We start from the raw sequence: 17,784 nt of genomic DNA, 5'->3' as shown, positions 1-17,784 counted from the left end.
ACACGTCGATCTGACCGTGTGGGAGAAGAGAAGACGAAGGACTCGACGCTGAGTCAGGACGGCCCATTCTCATCCACGCAGGCTGAAACATCGACAGGACCGTCTCAGGCTGTCTGGAATCTGGTCTCGATCTCCGACGACAAACTTGAATCCCGCCCAAATCAGACGCAAAAGTCTCATTGGGCGTCGGGGAATTTTCGGAGGGAGACAGGGCTCAGGCTCCACAAGGGCGACGTACGGTGGCTGGCAGGCTGCGTACCCCTTCAGAAGTGCCAGGCCCGTCAGCATGCCCCGTTCTAATCAGATCAGATCATTCAGGTCAGTCGTTTCTTTAGAGGGATCAGGGTAGGACCCTGTCGGGGTCCAGATACAATTCGGTCACGGTCCAACTGAGAACTTATTCGACGAGAGTGAATCACAACCAGATCGGATGATAGGGTTGTGGTTGTTTGTTGACGGAGGGCGCAAAACGACCCGCGCGACTTCCCCGCAATTCTCCAATTCCCCAAATTCCCTCCATCCACTCCATCAACCTCGCCATCAACACCATCACCCGTCATCCTATCGACCCTCAACTCTCAACCCCAGCTGCCCCCTGCCCCTTACATCTCACCTAGACTCTTCTTAACCCCCCATCTTTCACAACAATCCCGACCGTACCACCCCCCACCATGTCCGTCGCCGCGACCGAGAAGCGACCGGAGATCATCGAGATCGCCCGCGGCCTCAACCATGTCCCCCTGTGCGAAGAATACGAGCGCATGATCTCCGGCATGCTGTGAGTACGATCACTCACGGCCTCGAGCTCCGTCCAGGCATGGTCGCATCGCGAGGCTGACCCCTTCCCCCTCAGCTACAACCCCCTCGTCCCCAAGCTGATGGAGGGCCGGCACCGCGCCCGCGGCGTCGCGCAGGACTACAACAACCTCGATGCCAAATCCGTCCCCTACGAGAAGATCGCGGACGTGCGGTTCGACCTGCTGCAGAAGATCGTGGGCCACGTCGGGTCGGGGACCTTCATCGAGCCCCCCTTCAACCCGGACTATGGCTGCAACGTGAGCATCGGTCGCGATTGCTTCTTCAACTTCAAGTACGCCCACCGACCCACCTCACCGTTCCCTTTCCATCCGATCTGACCATGCTGACCATATCAGCTTCACAGCCCTCGACACCAGCCTGATCATCATCGGCGATCGCGTCCAGTGCGGCCCCAACGTCAACATCTTCACCGCGGGCCACGACGTCAGCGTGCTCTCGCGCCGCAAGTTCGTCGAGTTCGGCCATCCGGTGCGCATCGAGGACGACTGCTGGATCGGGGGAAATGTTGTCATCCTGCCGGGTGTCACCATCGGTCAGGGCTCGACCATCGGGGCTGGGTCCGTCGTCACCAAGGACATTCCCCCGTTCTCCGTCGCGGTCGGAAACCCATGTCGCGTGCGAAAGACTGTCCCCTCGGCGGAGGAGGAGGAGCAGGATCCGAACAATCCCTATCGCAATATGGTGCGAGAGGATAGACAATAGATGAGGGGGGAAGGGTGTTAGACCTGTGCACTTCAAGCCTGCGAGAATCACGTTTCACGATAAGTAGAGCAGATTATATCTTGTCTATATCTCACGGATCGATAGAGAAAGCATAAACTGCATTATACCTTGCCAACCCCTAATGATCGAGAATCCTATAGACAGAGCATAAACCATATTCTATATATCTATACACCAATCAAGCCAAACAACTCCCTTCGATACCATGAAACGACCATGCACCCTCAGAAGTCGATGCAGACCTTGCCCACATGCTGTCCACTGGCCAGATATCCCAACGCCTCCACGACCTGATCGCGACCGAAAGCGAAGGTCTTCTCGACGGGGATAGCCAGATCCCGAGCGCCGATGAACTGCACGGCTTCCTCGAGCAACTGCTTCGAGCCGATCATGATGCCGCGCACCACGGCGCCCTTGCCGATGACCAGACCGGCCACATCGGGCATCTCCTCCTGAGCGGCGGGCGAGAGGAATCCGATGACCGAAATGATTCCACCATACGCGATCGCCTCAAGGGACTGCTTGATGGTCCCGGAACCGCAGGTCTCGAGGATATAATTCACACCGTTCCCGCCGGTGATCTTGTTCATCTCGGCAGCCCAGTTGGGGGTCGTCTTGTAGTTGATGGTGTGGTCGACGCCGTACTTGGCCTTGACGTGCGCGAGCTTCTCATCGGAAGAAGACGTGATGATGGTGGTGGCCCCGGCCGCCTTGGCCAGCACCAGGCCGGTGATCGACACACCCCCGGTCCCTGCGTCGTCAGTGACAACACCTCCTCTCAGATACAGACACCGCTCGACTCACCCAGGAAAAGCACCGACTGGCCCGGCCGCAGAGGAAGGTTCCCATACAGGGCATTCCACGCCGTCGCCCCCGTGCAGACGACACTCGCCCACTGGGCATAACTCAGCGTGGACGCCTCGGGAACCCTGACAACAGCCTGCGCCGGCACGGCGATATACTCCCTCAAGACACCATCCACGGGCCCACCCAGCCCACTTCCCCAGCCCTTGATCGGGCCATACGCGGTGGCGAGATCGAACGCCACAACGACCTTATCCCCCTCCGCGAAGCCGGCGACACCCTCGCCCACGCAAACGATATCTCCGGCGGCATCAGAGCCGGGGACCACGTCCTCCTTCACGGGGAAGGGGTACTTGCCCACGGAGATGGCAATGTCGCGGAAGTTGAGGGCCACGCTGCGCACTTTGACGAGGACTTCGTGCTTTCCCGCGGTGGGGGTGGGTTCCTGCACGGAGACGAGGTTGTCCCATGTCGTGCGGGTGGTATGGCGGAGGACGGTCTGGGAGGACATTGTCAAGTGGGGGATGGATATAGTATGTATAGCTCGGGGAGATGTGTATGAAGAGGACGCGTACAAAGAAATATGTTATTCAGAAGCCGATTTTATAGATACTCGACAACAATATGTCCATCCATCCAGCCAGTTAAATATACTCACCACCTCTACCTGCTGCTATTATTATTATTATTATTCGCCATTTCAACCCCAACCCCAACCCAACTCAAACACACCCACCGAGCGGCTTAACAATCACCACGTACCCATAGTTACCGAATATGAGATCACCATAATATATGGATCCTCCATGCGGGCATTGATATTTCTAAGCCGTGGTGAACCAAACCATAGCGATCGAATCCACGAAGCCAAGAAAACCGGTGGATAGAGCATGTTGGGGTAGAAATTCGTTTATTTCTTCTCCAATTATAATGATGAATGATGACGATTTCAAAAGGGGGGGGGGGGGGGGGTTAATGGGGATTCGAATCGGGGATGTCGCGATTTTCTCTTTTTGGTTCTGCTTTTTGGCCAGATTGTGAGGTTGTGGGGAGGGGGTCTCTTTTGGAGATAGGGTATGTAGGGTTATTAATTATCGTGCTTTATGATGGGGTGGTGAATTGTCGTCTAGTCGGTCTACGTGGCTCTGCTGTCCCGTTCCACTTCACCTGCTTTAACCCTCTGCTTTCTCTACGGATGATTATTTTTCTATATCTAGGTATTCACTCGGTCAATTTTAACTGCCATGGTCTCTCTCTATTTCTATTTCCGAATCATGGTGGATATCAATCCCGAATATATATCCGTGCCCCACAGATCTTCGAACCACAACGTCATCCGATCAAAATCGGATTTCGAAATCACCATAGCCCACCATTGATATAACAATCCAAAGGATTTTCTATCATGATAGATAATTGACCTGCTCGCTAGAATCACCGCACAAGCAAATGTTCCAACGCATCCGCAATGCTCGACAACGACGCCCCAATCCGATGGACAATGTTAAAGACATGAATTCCACCGGAGATCTCCGCCCACAGCCGCGCGGTCGCCACGGTCAGACAATCCAGATTGACAAACTCGCCATCCTGACCGTCCATGAGAAACTCCAAATCGGTCTCCTGAATCAGATGTCTTGCCATGGTGATCAGCTTGCGCTCGTCCCCGCGGAGCGACGCCATGCCGCCCATAGCCACGGCTTTGGAGATGGTCTGCATCCAGCGCATGAGGAGGAAGGCGCACTCGAGATGGCAGATGGAGTGTTGCACGCTCCAGTGGAGGGTCTGCGTGCGGGAGAGGTAGGGGATTCCGACGCGCACGGGGATGCTGAGGGCGTGGATACACTGCAGCACGGCTCTGTCGAGGGAGGGGGAGCGGGAGAGACAGTCGAGGTGCGAGTCCGAGACGAGGGATTTGAGGCGGATGGGGTCGCCGGACAAGAGATCGTGACAGAGGCCGGAGTGGCAGTTCAGACGGATGTACGCGAGACGGAGCAGCGCGGTGGCGTTGAACCCGAGTGGACCCTTCGGAGAGTACGGATCTAAAGTCGACTCCCAGGTTGCTTCCCAGGAACACTGCCAGCACTTCAGGGCGGTCTCGATATTCTCCAGAGACTGGGGGCGCATCGGGAAAGTCTGCTGGGGGATGAAGTCGGCGGCTTGGCGCTCGAAGTAGATCTTCTGGACGAGGCCGTGGATGAGGATGTAGTTGGAGAAGGGCGAGATGAGGCCGCCTTGCGTGATGTCTTGGCCGCAGAGGAGTTGGTTTAGGGTTGCGGGGAAGGAACGCTCGCCGAGGGCGGACACTGCGCGATGGCGCTCCCAGGCTGCTGACGACGAGGCCTTCCATTCTGCTTCACACGATGGGAGACAGAGGCCGACCTCGCTGGTGGGGATCATGGGGGGGATGTTGAAGATGATGCTTTGGAGGTTGAACAGGGAGTATGCTACCAGCAAGGTACGGCGTCGCTGTTGGTGAGCGATCCATGCTCGCCACGTCAGGTTTTCATTACCGCAGCTGTCGGGCCGCTGGATTCCGAGGGAGCGCGCGAGAACCGCCAGTTGGCTGCTCATCGCCAAGCTGTCCGGTACGAGAATCTCATCCCCCCAGGCGCTCATGGCCATGAGGATGATCAGCGACTGGGCCTGTTGGAGATAGCCCAAGGGTGGCCCTGGATCGGAGGGTTGGGACTCGCTGGGGCTCACGCTGCCGGGGGTTGTGTGACTGTGCGAGGTGTTGGAGTGGGAGGTAGCGGGACTCGCGGTCCCATATGAGGGTGGCCGACGTGCCAGCTGCCCGACCAGATGTCTCCGACGGTGCTCGGCGCCTTGATCGATGAGAGATCGCGCTGCCATGTACAGGCCGTGCCCGCGGACATGTTCAAAGCGATGTAGCGCACCGACGGCGGCCATGGACAGGAGAAGCTCCAGCTCAATGGTCTCGGGGTGGAAGGTCGGGACATGGATGAAGGGCAGATGGTCATGGAAGCCGCGGAAGTAGCCTTCGAGGTAGCGGACGAGGGCACATCGGGACGGGAGCGAGAAGTCTGGTAGAGCCGATCGCTTGTGGGCGACCTTCTCCAGTATGGTCTTGTAAGTGGCAGCGGACAGTGCCCATGGATTGCCGGGGGTGTCCAGTTCGGTGTCCAGCCCGGTCTTGGGCAGTTGGTCGTCAATCGACGGTAAGCGCCGCGGCACGGTCTGGGACGCATCAAAGGGCGTGGGATCCTCTAACGAGGAGAGGTAGTTTTGTTTGGATTGCAATGGCGACTGGAAAGGGAGCTGAGGCTCCGATTCCTGGGTGGGGAACTGCTCCAGGAGATCGGAGAGTGAAACGTCCGTGTCCAGGAACTGGGACGGGATGAAGTCGGGGAAGGAGAAGGCGAAATTGTCCCACCCAAAGTCAGCACCCGGGGCAGCCGCGGAGGCATCTATGGAGCCGTATTCGGTCGCTGATTGGGGGTGGGGTGGTCTCTCCAAGGACATGGATGTGAGAAAGTCCGGGAGGTGAGCCGGATGGGGGTCCAGAACGGGCTCGGGAGCGATGCCATTGACAAAGCTGGTGGACCCGTCCGGGGTTGAACCATCCAGAGCTTGGAGAGGACCACCAGGAAACGTGCCCACGGGCTGGAGGAGTGAAGCATCAAGCCTCGAGTCGGCTGCCTCCGGTGGCGGATGCGACAGTCGCTCGTGGCGGCTCAACAGGTCCCTACAACGGTCATTCAGACGCCATTGGCGGGCGGGTCAGGCCGGGGCTTACTGTCTCGAGAATGCACGACCACAATGACATTGGAACGGCTTCTCCTGGGTATCTGCGACGGTCAGTCTTTCTTCCCCAAGTCATGGGCAGGATGGAGTGGAATATGCGGGTCCAGCTCGGGCCACTCACGCGTGCGCTCATGGCGCTGCAGGTGCTCCAACCGCTTGAACTCCTTCCCGCAAAAGCGGCATGGAGCAATGTGGGATCTGGGTCTTCCCCTCGCCATGGGAACGATAGCTAGCTGGAGTGGATTGTATGATGGAGGTGCTCTACAGCGTCGTGGTGCGAGATGAAGAATTCGGGGGGGAATTGGGGCAGAATTGGGGTCGAAATTAGTCAGCCCGGACTGTAAGGAAGTACCGGTTTCTTCCCCAACTTTGCAGCAGTCAAGTCAGTGGCCATCTTCGAAGACTGCATGTCATGAGTGAGCATCCTGATTCCTGAGCCAATACACTGTCCAGCCCTCGAAGATTTTCCCCAAGAGGGAAAGTTTAGGATTGTTCTAGAGCGGAAGCCCTGTCACTTACGCCACAATGATCGCCGCTCAAGAGCCCGCCTGCATCCGAGCACCTGTCAGATGTAGCTGTCACACCTGAGTGGTGTAGTTAGTTTTTTTCCAGCCTGTCTGTCTCCCGATGGCTACGCCAGACGGGCGGGTGCCCTAACTCAAGTAGGAGTGGTGCGGAGTAGCCAGCCGTATGCTATCAATAGTCCCCACCCGCGAGTGCTCAATCATGGCCGAGATGACGAGCTCACGAGCTGGGGGTCTGGACTGCCATCCCCCTGCCTGAGTCCCTGCTCGGTTGGACTGCCCCTGAGACACTGCTCACAATGGCATCGCAATCCCAATCTCCCGACATTGAGGTGCTGCTGCACAAACTCACACAGGAAGAAAAGGTCTCTCTGCTGGCAGCGAAGGATTGGTGGCGCACCCCGGTTATCCAACGGGACGAGGTCTTTGTCCCACACATCAAGGTCAGTCTGTCCTCCTCTGGAGTCTGTCGTCCTCATTTCACTGACCCCACCACTCCAGTCGACCGACGGCCCCAACGGCGCCCGCGGGGAGAGCTATGTGAGCGGGATCAAGGCCGCCTGCTTCCCCTGCGGCACCAGTCTGGGGGCGTCCTTTGACCGGGAATTGCTGTATCGCAACGGCCAGGAAATCGCCAACGAGGCGCGGACCAAGGCTGCGAATGTCCTGCTGGCACCTACACTCAACGTCATCCGCTCGCCGCGAGGTACGTCTGTAATGACAACGCAGAACCGGTGTTGACGGAGTATCAGGTGGTCGCAATTACGAGACATACTCCGAAGACCCGTTTGTGTTGGGGGTGTTGGGAGCGGCATTTGTTCGAGGTGAGAGCCAGTCAATCTTGAGATAACAGGGCAGTCACTGAATCTGTGCAGGATGCCAGTCTGCTGGCATCGCCGCCACGCCCAAGCATTTCGTCGCCAACGACACGGAAAACAGTCGCCAGGTTCTCAGTGCCGAGATCGACGAGCAGACGCTGAGGGAGATCTATCTGCTCCCGTTTCAATTGGTGATGAAGCTGTCAGATCCGTGGTGCTTCATGACGAGGTGAGCCTGATAAGAGCGGGTCAGTCAAGAGCAAGACTGAACAAGATGCAGCTACAATCGGGTCAATGGCACGTACGTTGCGGATGATGCTCGCCTGGTCAACGGTGTTCTGCGAGGCGAATGGGGGTTTGCGGGCTCGGTGATCTCCGACTGGATGGGGGTGTATTCCACCGCGGCGAGCATCAATGCGGGCGTTGACTTGGAAATGCCCGGACCGACGAGATGGAGGGGCGAGAAACTGATCCAGGCCCTCAACGATGGTGAAGTCCGTCCGAGGACCGTGGATGAGTCGGCCGGGCGCATCCTGGAGCTGGCGCGCCGCCTCGGACGCTTCGACAACCCTAACGAACCACCCGAACGGGCCGTGGAAAATGCCGACCGCGATCGCTTCATTCGTGATGCGGCCGCAGAGAGTATGGTTCTTCTGAAAAACGAGGGGATTCTGCCCTTGCCGGGCAATGCGACCGTGGCACTCATCGGGCACCATGCGTTGAACGCCAGCCTGGGCGGCGGGGGGAGTGCCCGCGTGGATTCCCTGCACGCCGTGAGCCCCGTCGAGGGCCTGGCGAAGGCCGGCTTTGCAGTGAATGCATCCCCCGGGATCCCCGTATTTGGGGCCCTCCCCCACGCGGATCCCTCTGTGCTTGACGCATCCGAGTCGGTTCGCGTGGAATGGTTCAATGGGAGAGTCATCGGGGAGAACCTGGTCCATCAGGAGTGGAAGGCGCTTCCGGAGTACATGATCAAGGAACAGTGGCCATCCTATCTCACAGCGGAGTACTGCACTCGCATCACCTTCGACGTCTGGCCCGTAACCAGCGGTGACCATATCCTCTCCGTCATCTCCACCGGGCCGGCCATCGTCCACGTCAACGGGGAGAAGATCTTTACCCGACCACAGGAAACAGACCTCAGACCAGAGTCCTTCTACTTCTTCAAATCGAAGCTGGAGCGCCGCTTCACCCATCCCATGGAGGCCGGCAAATCCTACACCCTCGTGCTGGAGAGCTGGAATACCGACCCTGCCATCCTGCACGCGAAGCCCCTCTTCGGTCGCATGTTCCAGGGCTCCTCCCTGCGCTTCCACGAACACATCGACGTCCCTGCTCGTATTCACGCCGCATGTCAGGCCGCCCAGCAATCCGATTACGCGATCGTCTGCACCGGCACCACAAGCGAGATCGAATCCGAAGGTTTCGACCGAGACACCATGGACCTCTCATCCCATCAGTACGAGCAAATCCTCGCCATCGCGGCACATAACCCGCGAACCATCGTGGTGAACTTCTCCGGCGGGCCGGTCGGACTGACGCAGTTTCTCTCGCTCGTACCTGCTGCCATCCAGGCGTGGTTCCCGGGACAAGAAGGCGGCCATTCTCTCGCTCGGGTGCTGAATGGCGCTGTGAATCCCAGTGGTCGGCTTCCGTTTTCCTGGCCGCGAAGGGATGAGGATAATCCCTCTCATGGCAATTTTCCCTGCGACGACAATAACATTGTTCGATACGAGGAGGGGTTGGCGGTGGGATACAGGCACTACGATCGTAAAGACAGCCCGGAGCCTCTGTTTCCGTTTGGGTATGGTCTGTCGTATACCGAATTTGACGTCAAGAATGTCAAGGTAGTTGAGGGAATGTTATCCGGCCCAGGTGATACAGTCTCTGTCGTCTGCGACGTGGAGAATATCGGCGATCGAAGCGGTGCGGCCGTGGTGCAGTACTACGTGGAATTCCCCCCCGTCAGGATCGGCCACCGGAGGCCCCCGAAGGAGCTGAAGGAGTTTCAGAAAGTCAGGCTAGATGCCGGAGAGAGGAAGGGAGTGGCCATCACTCTCGATAAGTACAGTGTTAGTTTCTACCATGCGTCTGAACGGTGCTGGCAGGCGGTTGCTGGGAAGTATAGGGTGCATGTGGGCCTCTCGTCGCGGGAGATTTGCGGCGCTGTTGATCTTACGGTCACTGAAGACTTTCAATGGACCGGGGTTTAGATATGGGGTTGTGATGATGGGAGAATACAACAGAAAGAGGAAGCAAACGAGGCCGGAGAGACTGTTGGATGCGAGGTGGCGAGCTAGGGAGCCAGAGGAGGATGGAACTGACCGGTTGGAGTAGCTGGTCCGTGCATCTGGGTGTATAGTATCTTGCACGAACCCGGAATCTTCTCTTCTCGATAAACAATGTGTGGAATCCCCGACCACTATCTATCAGACTATCACGACCCCACGACTCCAAGTCCGAGGGGTAGGCGTGGCCGTGCCCTAGAACAGCCACCGTCCGATAAAACAGCATGGTTATCAACCAACTGATCAACCGGACAGCATCCGGGTTACTCCAACTGCACGACCTCCAAATGATGTGACAGGACTCGTCTCCAACTGCTGATAAGAGCGATCCCACCGTCTGGATTGGCGCATGCGAGCCAGGATGCTGCGTAGCGCCTGTGCATCCCCTCCCTTCGTCTCCCGCCCCGATAAGCCGCTGCATCTCATGCAAGGAATGCAATGCAGCCGTCATCGAACCATTTTATAAAGAAGGCCACACGGGGAATTCCCTTCCGCAGTGATCACCCGCATCCAGCTGAATCCACCATGGCGCACGACCTCCAGGTGCTTCCCCCGGGCGCCGGCTACGGCATCGTGATCGGCATCGGGGGCGTCTTCGCGCTGTTCATGATGGGCATCTCGTGGCTGCAGAACCGCTACACGCAGTTCTCGACCCATCGCGCGGAAGAATTCAACACGGCGTCCCGCTCCGTCAAGCCGGGTCTCATATCCTCGGGCATCGTGTCCTCGTGGACCTGGTCCGCGACGCTTCTCACCAGCTCCACCTTCGCGTACAGCTACGGCGTATGCGGACCGATGTGGTACGGCGCCATCGGGACCCTCCAGATCCTGCTCTTCGCCCTCATCGCCGTGCAGATCAAGGCGAACGCGCCCGGCGCGCACACCATGCCGGAGATCGTCCTCGCGCGGCACGGCCCAATCGCACACCTCACCTACCTCTACAACGGGCTCGCGACGAACCTGCTCGTCAGCGCCATCCTCGTCCTCGGCGGCGCCCAGGTCGTCTCCGCCTTAACGGGGATGAACGTGTACGCGGCCAACTGCCTCATCTCGGCCGTGGTGGCCGCATATGTCATCGTGGGCGGACTCCGCGCGACCTTCATCGCAGACTACACGCACACGGTGATCCTGTTCATCGCGATCCTGGTCTTCGGGCTCCTGGTGTCGGCGACGAGCGATCTGATCGGCAGCCCGGGGAAGCTGTACGACCTGCTCAAGGAAGCGTCGCGGCAGATGCCGATCGCGCGGAACACGGACGGATCGTATCTGGCGTTTCGGTCCGTCGGGGGATTGATCTTCGCCGTGGATCTGTTTGTCTCGGGCTTCACGACCGTGTGGCTCGACCAGGCGTATTGGCAGCGGGCGATTGCGTCCCGACCCGAGAGTTCGGTGAAGGCGTACCTGCTGGGCGGGATTGCGTGGTATGGTGAGTAGCCCTGCTTCTTCCTCCTTCGCCCTACACTCTGGAGTGGAAGACAGTTGAGTTTCTGATGGTGGTGATGCAGGCATCCCCTTCGGCTTCGCGACCGCCATGGGCCTGGGCTGCGCAGCCCTGACCCACAACCCGGCCTTCCCAACATACCCGAATCCTTTGACAACCGAGCAAGTGAACGCGGGTCTCTCCGCACCAGCCACCGCGATCGCACTGATGGGCAAAGGCGGCGCCGTGCTGATTCTGATCCTTCTCTTCATGGCCGTCACCAGCTCAACGTCGGCAGAACTCATCGCCGTGTCCTCCCTTCTCACCTTCGACGTTTACAAGACGTACTTCCGCCCGGACACAGACTCCGCAGCCCTGGTCCGCGTCAGCCACTGGGGCATAGTCCTGTACGCCCTGATCCTGGCCGCCTTCTGCTCCATCCTCAACGTCGCCGGACTCAGTCTCACCTGGTTACTGACGGTGCTGGGGGTGATCGTCGGGGGGGCTGCAGTACCGGTGGGGCTGATTCTTCTCTGGAAGCCCATGTCGACGGTCGGAGCGATTGCCGCGCCGTGGATCGGGTTCGTGGTGGGGGTAATCGTGTGGTTTGTGACCTCGTGGAAACGGTCCGGGGGGATCAGCGTGGCCACGACGGGCGACGTGACGAATGCCGTGGCGGGGAATCTGGCGTCGTTCGGGGTGGGGACCATTGCGGCGGTGGTGCTGAGTCTGGTGTTTCCGGGGAAGCACCCGGTGGAGGATATCATGGAGACAGAGGCGACGAAAGGACGTGAGACAGGTTTATCAACCCCCCCAGCCACAGCATCAGCATCAGCATCATCATCCACAGCCACACCCCCAACCAAGAACGAGATGGTCGAATTCCTCGAAACAGAACAATCTGCACCGATGGACCCCACGCAAGTCCGCAAGGCAGAGCGCATCGCGCTATCCGCGAACCTGTTCTTCATCGCCGTCGCGGTGATTCTCGTCCCGTTTACCCTGTTCGGGACGCGCTACGTTTACAGCAAGGGGTTTTTCACGGGGTGGGTGGTGGTCTCGTTGATGTGGATCTGGGCGAGTGTGATGATTTGTGTGGTGTATCCCGTGGTAAGTTTGTCTTTTTTTGCATAGTGTTGGGGGTAGGTGTGTGAAAGGGTGGTTGTTAACAGTCAGGTATAGGTTGAGAGTGCGGGTGCGTTGCGGGATATTTCCGGGGGGGCGTGGGCGGATATCCGGGCGTTGTTGGGGAAGAGCAAGGGGAGGGTGCAGACGGGGGGGTTGGTATAGTACATGGGGTTTGATTCGACGGGTTGATGTTGTGGTTCATGTGTTTAGTTGCCTCGGCGTTTTCATCTCGCTGTTAATATTTCTCCCTTTGATATCAAGACAGTACGCCGATAATCCAATCCACGGTGGGATTAAACGAGGTCTCAGTGGCGAGCTCGCTTCGCATTAGACTCCAGGCCAGACATCTGGTTGGTTCGTTAGCGTTTGAAAAATCCTCGCCAGACATGACCGCTCAGAATGGCGTGCTCGCTGCGACCAGCCCTGTTGGGGAAGTACGAGGAGAAATATTCATGGAGGGAGGAGAGGGGAAGAATGGAGGAGTGTTGGAATGAGATATCCAGATGACCTCTCACGCGATTTCCGGTGGTACTTGCGTGTTATTTACCGGAAGTCCCTGTCGACATTTGAAGCCAGAAAGAACTACTAACCCTGATCCAGTATGTGAAATGGTCTGTTTGTGATTGACTCTCTGGTTTAAAATAATCGACATGGTGCTGCGGCAGACCCTTTCCAGGACCACATCGACTTAGCGAATGGATAAACCAGGCCTAGCAGCCAGACCCATGTATGGAAAGAACATGTCTCAAAATCAGACACCACAGTACATGGCCTCGTCCACCCAGGACCCGAGTCGAGAGAGAAGCTTTTGCGCGAAGAAAACCGTGCTGACCGGTACAACGCTCGCAGCAAGGGCATCCGTCCATCCACGTGGGTCTCCGGCAATGACCTGCAGTTGGGACTTGGGAGAGTATCCGGTGGAGACGAGTCCCGTCACGCGAGCGACCAGGTGGGTAAGGGTTTCAGCGATATCTAGATAGTCCTTCGCGCTGTGATGGGTGCTGGTGGGTATCACATTTTCCCTTCGCCATGTAACCAACCAATTAGTATTGTGTTTTGCTGGAGAGGGACGGCGGCGAACCTAGCCTCCCTCCAATACTATAACCAACCCCTGTCCATTTGTGTAGTAAACCTGTTCGCCGGTGGGACTTGACAGTCCAGGACATGGGACCGTCAGGTGTGACCGCCATGGTAGGAGGCGGTAGTAGCAATTTAGGGTAGACATGGCGTTATCGGAGACAGCCGCGGACGGAGGGAGGGTTACAACAGAGGGAGAGAGTGGTGCGACCCCTGGAAAGTGGCGCTGGGACTCCGTGGGAGCTCCGGAGCCAGCCGATGCGTTGCGTCCAGACCCCCCCGCCTGTTGATAGCCATTCATTCTCTTCATCCTTGCCCCTCCGGGTGTCCTTGCCTGTGTACCCTCCCAACGGATTCAGACCAACCTCGCTACCCTGACTACCGCGGATGGCGTCAGAGTCCCTCGCGATGGCATTCGCGTCAACCCTGACCACTGCGCCCGACTCGACACCGTCGACGACTTCTCCGTTCACGGTTCATGTGTCCATGGGCGGGCTATATTGTTGCTGTCTACGGAGTACCTGCGAGTACAATGATCCTCACCCCGCTATCAGTGCACCTGCTAGGAGGGGTAGAGGCCCTGGGAGCCAGAGGCAAAGTCAATTGGAGGATGCGGGGGGGGGGAGATAGGACCAGAGCTAACGGCGCGAGGGCCTGCTCGTGGGGGGGGGAGCCACCACGCACTAGCACCGCTCGGCCTGTGGCGAGGAGACCCTCGTCGCTTCGTCGCGATGCTCATTATCGGGAAGGGGGGGTGGTATCATCCCCCCCAGCGGATCACATTGGCCCGATAAGGCAGGTCTGTGGCACCCCTGGCATTATAAGAGAGGCCTCCAGGGTCGGAGGGTATCCAGCCTGGGCGACCAATTCGACGAGCGTTTCCTCTCCGTAGCCCGCGGCATCCAACATGGCGATCTTCAGCTCCAACGCGCCCATCGAGGGCGAGGTCACGGTCTCCAACCAGGAGGTGACCGAGAAGACCACCGTCACGGTGGTGGACGGCAAAGATGAGGTCCAAGTGACGGACGGGGAGATCAGCAACGATGACGGCCAGGGAGACGAGATCATCGTCACTGGGCAGGACGCTGCTCGCTACCTGCTGCCTCTCCGGGATGACTTCGACCGGTCATTGACCTTCCGGAGTATCGTGCTGGCCTCGGGTCTGGCCTGCTTCCAGGCCGTCATGAACCAGATCTACAACGTACCAGACCTATTGCGCTGACACCTCCCCCCTCTGCTGACCCCATCCAGTTCAAACCGACGGCGGTCACCATCCAAGGGACCTTCATCGTGCTGATTGCCTACTTCGTCGGCAACGCCTGGGCCAACTTCCTCCCCCGCGGCGACAAGTTCGAGGCCCGGTGGCGGGCGGACGGCGGGCAGGGCGAGCTGCCATTGAAGATCAAGATCCTCAAGTTCCTGAACCCGGGGCCCTGGACGCTGAAGGAGCACTCGATCTGCGCCATCACGGCCACGTCCGCGTCCAACGCCTCCGACTCGTCGGTCGTCTTCGCGGCCCAGAACCTCTTCTACAACATGCCCCTCAGCGCCGTCACGGTCGTCTGCAGCACGATCTCGATCGGCCTGTTCGGCTACGGGCTGTGCGGCATCATGCGGCCCATCGCCGTGTGGCACGTCGAGGCGGTTTACTGGAGCACCCTGCCGACGATCAAGACCCTGCAGGGTCTGCACTGGCAGCAGGTCAAGAACTCCAAGCCGCTGCGATACTTCTGGTATGCCTTCACCGGCATGTCGCTGTATGAGATCATCCCGGCCTATGTGTTCCCATGGCTGAACTCGGTCTCCATCCCGGTCCGTTGCCTGATTCTGGGGGTTTATGTTTCGAGGAATGTCGCTGATCAATGGTAACAGTGTCTGGCGGCCCAAAAGGCAACGGGGAGCACGGCTGATGTTCTCACCAACGTCTTCGGTGGAGCCTCGAACAACGAGGGCATGGGGCTGTTCTCCCTGAGTTTTGACTGGCAATATGTAAGACTCCTGATCCCCCCTGGCCAATGCAGCCGTGCTACTTCTCTGTATCAAATAGATCTTGATACACTTTCACCTCCCTCCCCCCACCTCCCCCCAATGAGATAAGCAACAACACTGACCACGTAGATCACCTCCTTCCAAACCTCCCTCCCCCTGAACCTGCAGGTTCATCAGGGTCTCGGATTCGTGGCATGTTTCATCGCGATGGCGGGAATCTACTACGGCAACGGCTGGAACTCGCGATCACTGCCCTTCATGTCGACGGATCTGCTGATGGCCAACGGCACGACATACCCGGTCACCGATGTGTTCCCTGGCGGAGTGCTCGACAAGGCGGCGCTGGCCGAGTACGGGCTACCCAAGCTGACCGGCACATTCGCGTTCTCGATGTTCATGGCCAATGCTGCCGTAAGTGCTGATTGAATCTGCATCCCCCCATCTCAAACTGACTCAATCTAGATCGGCGCCCTGATCATGCACTGCATCCTCTTCTGGGGCAGCGACATCAAGCGGGCGTACAAGAGCGCCAAGGAGGGCAGATACGACGATCGCCACCACGAGCACATGGCCAAGCACTACAGGGAGACGCCGTGGTGGTGGTACGTGGCCGTGCTGGTGATCAGCTTCGTGCTTGGGCTGGTGGTGGTGCTGAAGGAGGACATCTCCCTGCCTGTCTGGGCGTACATCGTGTCGTTGGTGGTGGGGATCATCGTCGCGCCGTTCGTGAGTGTCCAATACACCACCCCCCTGCACTAGCTGGCCCATCCTGACAATTCCCAGAGCACAATCCTCTACTCCCGCTACGGCAACGGGATCGCAACCAACAACCTGTCCAAGATGCTCGCGGGTCTCATGATCCCCGGACGACCCGTCGGAAACATGTACTTCGCCGCGTGGTCGCACAACGTCATCTCCAACGCCGTGAGCCTGTCCAACGACCTGAAGATGGGCGAATACCGTAAGCACCGGAGCACCCTCTTCAGCTCACCCTTCTTATCCCCTCCCCCAATACTGACCGACATATATAGTCAAAATCCCGCCCCGAGTCATGTTCCTCACCCAAATCTACGGCACCATCCTGGGCGGCTTCATCAACTACGCGGTGATGATCTCGATCGTGTCGGCCAACAAGGCGCTTCTCGTCAACGGCAACGGCAACTCGTCGTGGAGTGGCGCGACGATGCAGTCGTATAATACTATTGCGACGTCGTGGGCGCTGGCGGCAGACCTATATAAGGTCGGGATGCAGTACGCGATGGTGCCGATAGGGCTGCTGATTGGGGCTGCGGCGGTCGTGGTGCATCGGATTTTTTATCAGGTGAATACTTACTTCCTTACACCTACTTACTTACCAACTATCCACCTAACCCAATCAACCCCCCCCCCCCCCCCCCCCAACGCACTACTACACATCCCACATCAACCCCCGACTCATCAACTCATCAACACGGATTACAACCAGAAAAACTGACGTACACCCAGTTCTACCCCAAAATCAAAGGCTTCGACGTCTCCGAAGTAAACATGCCCCAATTCATCCAATACGCCGGCTACATCCCCTACAACCAATCGCAAACGTGCGTGATCTTCAGCTGGGTGATCGCGGGCTTCTTCGTGCAGTACTATCTCCGGAACTGGCACCCGAAGCTGTTCAAGGACTCGTACCTGATCACGGGCGCCTTGGACGGGGCGAGTCTGACGGTCGTGTTCATTCTGTCGTTTGCGGTGTTTGGGGCGGCCGGGGCGGCGCATAATATGCCGTCGTGGTGGGGGAATAATGAGAATGGGAATTACGATTGGTGTCCGGTAACGGATTAGATGGGTTTGATGGTGAGGGAGTGAGGTGAGTAGGGGGGGGATACCTAGGATACAGGGTAGGGGGGGTTACCTAGGGTACAGGATAGGGAGTGGAAGGAATTATGAGGTTATCAATTGGAATGACTGTTTTGATTAGTATTCCTTGCTCAAAGAAAGAGCTGTTCACAGGTCGATGTAGACGATAAACGAGCCGAGTTTACTGAACCTGCATCTAGTTATTAGTCTGGATTTTCGAACCATCACTCCCCTGAACTGGACAGTGGACGCGTTGAAAATGCTCCAGACACCGAGACTACTCTATTTTTTTTTTTAAAAAAAAAAAAAAATGAGAATGAAAAAACCCCGCTTTCTTGTTGAGCAGAAGCTGCAAATCCCCCCCCCATCGGGCGTTACCAGTCAAACCGCAGGCCAAGGAAGAAGAAGGGGCCAAGCTAAGCCGTGAAATCCAAATCATCTATTATAAACCCTAATTAAACATTACAATCTGCCAAAACATGTATCATCATCATCACACCTCACTAGGGGTCTGGTCATTTTAACCCTAGTCAGTGGGTCTATCCCATGCACTTAATCTGGCAGGAAGACCGCTCCGGCGAAAGGAGCGT

General features: G+C 57.8%; 6 protein-coding genes across 6 annotated transcripts; 4 read left to right on the top strand and 2 right to left on the bottom strand.

Annotated features, from left to right (window-relative positions):
* The first annotated feature begins 719 nt into the window (after positions 1 to 719).
* On the top strand, positions 720 to 1,655 carry BO70DRAFT_156688 (uncharacterized protein). The gene is made up of 2 exons (XM_025538245.1): positions 720 to 1,090; positions 1,163 to 1,655. The coding sequence occupies exons 1-2, from the start codon at positions 879 to 881 to the stop codon at positions 1,512 to 1,514; spliced, it is 564 nt and encodes a 187-aa protein (XP_025395143.1). The 5' UTR covers positions 720 to 878; the 3' UTR covers positions 1,515 to 1,655.
* A 111-nt stretch (positions 1,656 to 1,766) lies between these two features.
* BO70DRAFT_345220 (zinc-dependent alcohol dehydrogenase family protein) lies at positions 1,767 to 2,895 on the bottom strand (the record flags this gene model as incomplete). Its single annotated transcript, XM_025541492.1, has 2 exons — positions 2,347 to 2,895; positions 1,767 to 2,293 (listed from the first exon to the last, which is right to left on the bottom strand). The coding sequence occupies exons 1-2, from the start codon at positions 2,855 to 2,857 to the stop codon at positions 1,767 to 1,769; spliced, it is 1,038 nt and encodes a 345-aa protein (XP_025395142.1). The 5' UTR covers positions 2,858 to 2,895.
* An 885-nt stretch (positions 2,896 to 3,780) lies between these two features.
* BO70DRAFT_300978 (uncharacterized protein) lies at positions 3,781 to 5,832 on the bottom strand (the record flags this gene model as incomplete). Its single annotated transcript, XM_025539691.1, has 1 exon — positions 3,781 to 5,832. One exon carries the CDS (start codon positions 5,830 to 5,832, stop codon positions 3,781 to 3,783), a length of 2,052 nt encoding a protein of 683 aa, XP_025395141.1.
* Positions 5,833 to 6,937: 1,105 nt separating this feature from the next.
* Positions 6,938 to 9,685, top strand: BO70DRAFT_417652 (beta-glucosidase; the record flags this gene model as incomplete). The annotated part of the gene is made up of 5 exons (XM_025547423.1): positions 6,938 to 7,081; positions 7,140 to 7,344; positions 7,391 to 7,462; positions 7,514 to 7,685; positions 7,737 to 9,685. The coding sequence occupies 5 exons, from the start codon at positions 6,938 to 6,940 to the stop codon at positions 9,667 to 9,669; spliced, it is 2,526 nt and encodes an 841-aa protein (XP_025395140.1). The 3' UTR covers positions 9,670 to 9,685.
* Positions 9,686 to 10,264: 579 nt separating this feature from the next.
* Positions 10,265 to 12,454, top strand: BO70DRAFT_417646 (sodium:solute symporter family protein; the record flags this gene model as incomplete). The annotated part of the gene is made up of 3 exons (XM_025547422.1): positions 10,265 to 11,170; positions 11,250 to 12,274; positions 12,347 to 12,454. The coding sequence occupies exons 1-3, from the start codon at positions 10,270 to 10,272 to the stop codon at positions 12,452 to 12,454; spliced, it is 2,034 nt and encodes a 677-aa protein (XP_025395139.1). The 5' UTR covers positions 10,265 to 10,269.
* A 1,822-nt stretch (positions 12,455 to 14,276) lies between these two features.
* Positions 14,277 to 17,179, top strand: BO70DRAFT_432878 (OPT family oligopeptide transporter; the record flags this gene model as incomplete). The annotated part of the gene is made up of 8 exons (XM_025548364.1): positions 14,277 to 14,570; positions 14,621 to 15,181; positions 15,242 to 15,358; positions 15,488 to 15,769; positions 15,821 to 16,084; positions 16,142 to 16,319; positions 16,390 to 16,679; positions 16,844 to 17,179. 8 exons carry the CDS (start codon positions 14,277 to 14,279, stop codon positions 17,177 to 17,179), a joined length of 2,322 nt encoding a protein of 773 aa, XP_025395138.1.
* Positions 17,180 to 17,784: the final 605 nt, after the last annotated feature.

Source organism: Aspergillus heteromorphus (genome assembly GCF_003184545.1).
Source record: "Aspergillus heteromorphus CBS 117.55 chromosome Unknown BO70scaffold_39, whole genome shotgun sequence".
Taxonomy (NCBI): Eukaryota; Fungi; Ascomycota; class Eurotiomycetes; order Eurotiales; family Aspergillaceae; genus Aspergillus; species Aspergillus heteromorphus.
This window is presented reverse-complemented; position numbering and strand designations above follow the sequence as displayed.

Coding starts and splice junctions, on each gene's coding strand:
- BO70DRAFT_156688 (XM_025538245.1), top strand. CDS start 879: ATGGAGGGCCGGCACCGCGCCCGCGGCGTCGCGCAGGACTACAACAAC. Junction 1,091..1,162: donor GATTGCTTCTTCAACTTCAA/GTACGCCCACCG, acceptor TCAGCTTCACAG/CCCTCGACACCAGCCTGATC.